The following is a 5,984-nucleotide window of genomic DNA, read 5'->3' as shown; positions in this document are numbered from 1 at the left end:
AGGGGCCCTGAAAACACACGGTGCACTTAAAGGAGGGTGAGGAGCCCAGGGTGTGGGAGGAGCGGCTGAAGACAGATCAAAGGACAGAGGAGCTGGTGAAAGGTTTACAGTGATGGGGTGGTGCCTGCAGGCCTCTGTTTGGACCTGGAGAGGCTGCACCGCATGGGAGGGGCTGGTTTGACAGAAGGACAGCACCCCAGCTCTTTAGTCTGAAATAGGGGGCTTAAACATGGCGGAGGCAGTGGGAAGGAGCAGGGAGGGATAGTTTTAAACTAAACAGAAAAGCATTAGGATCCCCTGTAATAGGGGAGAGGACAAGGAGTGTAGAGACGCTTGTGTTTTAAGATGCCATGAGATGGATGGGAGGGGAGGAGACTGTTCCTTCATCAGGTGAGCGGGACTAGCAGAGATGGGGTGCCAGGAAAAGGCTGCATGAATGGCCTGTGGGGGGCCTCCTGCTTTGCCTGTTATAGCGTGTGATTCCACCAAGCCCCCACCCCCACCGCCCCTGGGGCCTGAGGGCTGTGGACGAACCAAGGGCCTTGGGAGGAAGGCAGTTCCATAGGTGTCCATACTTCCTAAGCAGTGCAATAAACCCGCTGGATTCCCAAACAGGGCTCCAGCCAGATGAGTCTCAGTGATGTCAGAGCTCTCCGAGTGTCCACAGACAACAGCCCCTTGAGAAAGGCCCTGCAGGTGAACCAGAGAGCAGCGGAGCATTGGTGGTTCAGTGGTAGAATTCTCGCCTGCCATGCGGGAGGCCCGGGTTCGATTCCCGGCCAATGCAGGGCTGCTTTTTTGGCCTCTTCCAGGCAGACTCCCTCAGAGATCCTGCTACAGGAGCCAGCTCCTCAACCACACCCGGCCTGCTGCAGCCAAGGCTGCTCTGAAACCAGGAGCACCTCCCTGTCCGGTGAGCATGACCCGTAGCTGGATTCTCCACACATGCGCCACTTCCTGGCTGCAGGGCCAAGGCCCGCCTGCCCTGCAGCTGTCAGGGGACTCCTGTGCACCCCCAGCCCCAGCCAGTCTCCAGCAGGAAGCTGTGATGAAGCCTGTGAGCTGTGAAACAGCTCTACATGCCATGTGGACTGGGAGTGGGGACCACACTCAGAAAGCAAGCCCCCGGAGTCTCACTGGGCTTCTTGTTACTGAGAGGGAAGGATATGAGCTGGTTTCTATCCTGATGGATGAAGGCAAATCAAAGACACACACACCCCCTCCTGCTCTGGAGCCTAAGCTTCTGTTTCTGCAGTGGTGCTGATGTGGCAGCCTCAGAGCGTGGCCTCAGATTCTGGAAATCAGCATGTGGACAAAGAGGCTGGTCCTGGGGTTAAAGGGAGGTGCTCACACAGCTGCTGACAGCTGGAGCATTGGTGGTTCAGTGGTAGAATTCTCGCCTGCCACGCGGGAGGCCCGGGTTCGATTCCCGGCCAATGCAGCAGCAAACATTTTTTTTTAAAATCATTAAAAAAAAAAAAAAACCCAAGAGACTGGATTTGAGATTTCACACCACTCATAGCATTGGTGATACACTCTGAAAACCTGAGAATGACTTTTTCTAGCTTGATTTTCCACACCTGTCTCCTACATTCCACAAAGATTTAGCTCGTTGTCTTCTCATTCCTGAGGAGTCCAGGAGATAGGGGTTACCAAAACCACTGCAAGCAGCTGTCCTCCCACTCCCACCCAGATGGGCTGCCTTCGGCCTCTGCCTCTGAGGCTCCCGGGGAACCAGGCTGAGCTTCCGCTCAGCCCACACAAGCGCAGCCCTGGGACATAGAGTAACGTCCTCCATGAGGCTCTGGCAGGGCAGCCACAGAAGACTCAGCCCAGCCGGCAGCACAGCCCCTCCTGGAACCACCTCCTGGCCCATCTCCTTGTTTCAGGTCATAAACAGTCCCTGAGCCATTGGAAGGGGTCCCCCGGCCCACTGGAGAGCCAGCAAACGGCGCATTCCCTGCCTGAGGGGCCTCTGCTAGAATCCGGTGGGTGGGAAATGAGAGGCCATGAGGACTTTCATGCAAAAGAGGAAAGAAATCTGGTGAGGACCGTGCAACGTGAGGAGGGGCCAGGAGAGAAAGAGCGTGAAGCATCTCTGGTGCGGAGGGAATCTGATGTGGTTCACGAGGGGCAGCTTTTGAGATGGGTTCTGAGGGATGAGTAGGTGTTCGTGCGGGAGGAGGAAGCTCAGACAGAGGGAAGATCATGAGTGAAGGCTCACAGGAAGGACAGGGGCACTCGGCTTGGCAGCTTGAAAGGACAGAGGCGGGGGAGAGGCTGCGCCCACTCACGGGCTTGGCAGAGGAGGTGGCCTTTGCTCTGTGAGCAGCCACAAACGGTAGGGACGGGACGGTCAGCAGCGGCGGGCGGTGGGGTCTGACCTGCACTGAGGGAGTGCTGAAGACTGGAAAGGCTGCAGAGACCGGGCGCTGGGAGAGCATGAGGAACAGGTGCCGATGTCGGGGCAGGCTGGCAAGGGCAACGGGGCCTCCGGAAGCGGGAGCAGACGGACAACACCCCCTGACCCCACTGTTTGCTCCACACCAGCTGGAAGGCCCCTCACCCTGAATCCCACCAGAACGTAGCTCAGGGCACCCCAGGTCACTACAGACACAATGGCCCCTTCAAGTTCCAAGGCTCTGCTGTCTGCACCCCTGCACTTGAGGGGAAAATAGTGTCCATAGCCAGGAAAACAAGACAAAAGTGGTTTCTTCTGGAAGGCAAACCCTGAGAACATGGAGAAGGCAATGGCACCCCACTCCAGTACTCTTGGCTGGAAAATCCCATGGATGGAGGAGCCTGGTAGGCTGCAGTCCATGGGGTCGCCAAGAGTCGGACACGACTGAGCGACTTCACTTTGACTTTTCACTTTCGTGCACTGGAGAAGGAAATGGCAACCCACTCCAGTATTCTTGTCTAGAGAATCCCAGGGATGGGGGAGCCTGGTGGGCTGCCGTCTATGGGGTCACACAAAGTCGGACACAACTGAAGAGACTTAGCAGCATCCATCCGCCTGTAGAGCGCTGGGCCGGGCCCTTGGGGTCAGCCCAGGGCCACAGCAGGAAGACCTGTCCCACGAATCAGGCCCACACTCTCTACCTGACACACAGGGGGTCAACACAGGGCCGGCTACCTCTCCAATCTGTAGCCGGGCTACACGTGCAACCTCCCTGCAGCCAGACCCAGCTTCCTACTGGGCCTGCTAGTCTACTCCGTGGACACTTCCTGTCCAGGCCACCCCACAGGCAAGCTCCTGTCTCATTTGACAGCCTAGCCAGGCCTCAAACGCCAGCTCCAATCCACCCCTGCTTCTGCTGACCATCTCAGGAAGGACCACTCCTCCTCTGGACGCTGCATTCTGTGCTCACCACCGCATCATCCAACGTCATGAATTCTTTCTCACATGTTTCATGTTCCCAGCTCCACAAGCCAAAGGCAATGTCAAACACTAAACAAACCCCATTAAAGACAAAATCCTTCCAGCACAGCCTGCAGAGTGACAGCACTTACACAGGATGTGCTGGAAGCAACAATAAGGCTGAGATGAACACCTCTATTCAAGGACTCAACCAAGGACTCAAGCTATGAAAACAGCAAACATTTCTGAGAAGTAGCGGGCGACAGACAAAACCGGTGTCAATGTACCTTCAGCCAATAAAACCACAGACGTGGAGCCAAGTCTGTACATCAGCTCTGAGTCTCCCACTCATCAGGGCAATGCTCATCAGTACAATTCGCTGGCAATGGCAAGAGCTAGGGCAGCAACAAGCAGCGGTGGGGAGGGACGGCACTCAAGAAAGGGGTGCTTGATGAGAGAGGCGTGCTTCTGGACATGCTGAATCTTAGAGCTGAACGGGAGGGTCAACTTGGCAAAATCCAAACCCTTTAGTGGAGGAGGAAACTGAAACCAAAGCAGTTAAGGCAGTGGTTCTCAACTGGGGTGATTCTGCATCCCCAGGGAACATCTGGCGACTTTCTGGAGACATTTTTGGTTGTACTAGTGATGAAAAGCTACTGATGTCTAGGGGTTAAAGATCAGAGATGCTGCTAAAAACCCTATCATGCACAAGACAGGCCACCACAGCCAAGAGTTACCTGTCCAAAAATATCAAAAGCACTGAGGTTAAGAAACCCTGAGTTAAGGAATTTGCCAGCGGTCACAGAATGAGCATCACACAACAGACTATACTAGGCCCTTACAAAGCTTTCTGCAGTGATGGAATTGTTCGAAAATCTGTGCTGTCCATTATGGCAGCCGACAGCCACATGTGGCTATGTGAGATACAGGCAGAATGACTGGGGAACTATATTAAAAATTTTTATTTTATCTTTAATAATTTAAATGTAAATAGTCACCCATGGCCAGTGGCTACCTTACTGGACAGGGCAGAACGAAACCCTCTATTTCCTGATGCTTAAACTGGCCTTCTTTCTCTTTCACAGCCTGCCTCTTCTGAAATTACCTACCCACCTGACTTTGTCACAAAGATTTGGCTGGAAAAAAAAATACACGTGTAAAATAACAGCATAAAAATCTCAATGTTCCCAGTTAAACGCCTTGCTTTGTAATAAAAATAACTAAGCAAAATGTCAGGTCATGGTTACACATACAGTGGAATGCCATATCCACAGTTTCAGATACCAACGGTCAACAGAAGTTCAGAAAATATCAAATGGAAAATTCAACAATAAACAATCTATAAGCTTTAAACTATACGCTGTTCTGAGTGCGGAGATGAAATCTCGTGATGTCCCACCAGGACATGAATCACCCCTTCCTCCTGTATATTCATGCTGTATATGATATGCACCCACTCAGTAACTGTCTGAGTTATCAGATTGACTCCCTGGTATGGTAGTGCTTACGTTCAAGTAACCCTTACTTTACTTAATAATAGCCCTAAAGTGCAACAGTAGTGACGCTGACAGGATATTCTCTTACTGTGCCTAATTATAAATCATAAATTAAACTTTATCATACATCTGTATGTATAGGAGAAAATATAGCATATATAGAGTTTGGTGCCATCCAAGGGGTTTCAGGCGTCCACTGCGAGTCTGGGGACATATGCCCCACAGACAAGAGAGCGCTACTGCACATGTAATTAAGACTGCAGAAACAACAAGTCATTCCTACTTCCGCTTTTGGAGAAGGGTGATAGGACAGAGAAAACAATCAGCCCTCTGAGCCTTGAGATTTTGGACCTGACTTCTTCATTTGATCAACTTATCGTCTTTTCACTTCTCAGAAAGTAGGTAAGAAATGAGGCAGGTCAACATCCATAGTAAATTCTCACGCTTCCCACCTCCTTCCCATCGGAGATCACTCTCGGATTTGCTCGTTTTGGCAGAGACCACACTGAGGACGCATCATGCGCCAGGCACTGGGCTAAGCACCGTACATACACAATATCGCTTCACTCTCACCGCAGCCCCTTTGAGATACCAGGTTAAATAACATGGCCCAGATCACACAGTACTGCCCATCTCCTGCTGTTAAGCACGGCACTGGGGGCCTAAAGCTTGGGGCAGCAACACCGGCTGCAAAAGCCTGAGCAGCTGCCCAGAGGAGCGGGGCCCGCAACAGCCAGGACGGAGCCCCGGCTCCCGGAGGAGCGGACCCCGCAACAGCCAGGACGGAGCCCAGGCCCCACTCCCCGGGCCCGGGCCCGCAGCTCTTACTTCTCGATCTCCAGGGCAGCCACCTTCCGCTTTTCGTACAGCTTGTCGTTGAGGGCGCGCACGATGTTGGGCGTGAGCGGCGCGAAATCCTTCTCCGGGTTCATGGTAGCAGCGCAGGTGCGCCTCCCTAAAGACCCGCGGCTCCTCAGCCCGCGGCAGCCGGGGCCGCGCCGGGGCCAGGGGCGTCTGCGGCTCCGCGCTGCCTCCGGCGCCGGCTCATGGGCCACTCCGCCCCAGCCCGAGTCTCGCGGGGCCGCGGGCCGCCTCGGAGCCCCGGCGTGAACCTCGTCTCCGTCCCC

General features: G+C 53.8%; 1 protein-coding gene and 2 non-coding genes across 3 annotated transcripts in view; 2 read left to right on the top strand and 1 right to left on the bottom strand.

Moving 5' to 3' along the window:
- Positions 1 to 5,978, bottom strand: part of VAC14 (Vac14 homolog (S. cerevisiae)) — a 77,812-nt gene extending 71,834 nt beyond the window's left edge. Inside the window, exon 1 of the mRNA XM_010850848.1 lies at positions 5,686 to 5,978. Within this exon, the coding sequence (XP_010849150.1) occupies positions 5,686 to 5,789 (104 nt within the window). The 5' untranslated portion in view covers positions 5,790 to 5,978. The remainder of the gene's footprint in view (positions 1 to 5,685) is intronic.
- Positions 717 to 787, top strand: TRNAG-GCC. Its single transcript has one exon. It is a non-coding gene; the product is annotated as a tRNA-Gly (tRNA).
- Positions 1,371 to 1,441, top strand: TRNAG-GCC. The gene has a single exon. It is a non-coding gene; the product is annotated as a tRNA-Gly (tRNA).
- Positions 5,979 to 5,984: the final 6 nt, after the last annotated feature.

This window comes from Bison bison, unplaced genomic scaffold (assembly GCF_000754665.1).
Source record: "Bison bison bison isolate TAMUID 2011002044 unplaced genomic scaffold, Bison_UMD1.0 scf7180017864295, whole genome shotgun sequence".
NCBI classification, from domain to species: domain Eukaryota; kingdom Metazoa; phylum Chordata; class Mammalia; order Artiodactyla; family Bovidae; genus Bison; species Bison bison.
Note: the sequence above shows the minus strand (reverse complement) of the source record. Positions and strands in the feature narration are given on the sequence as shown.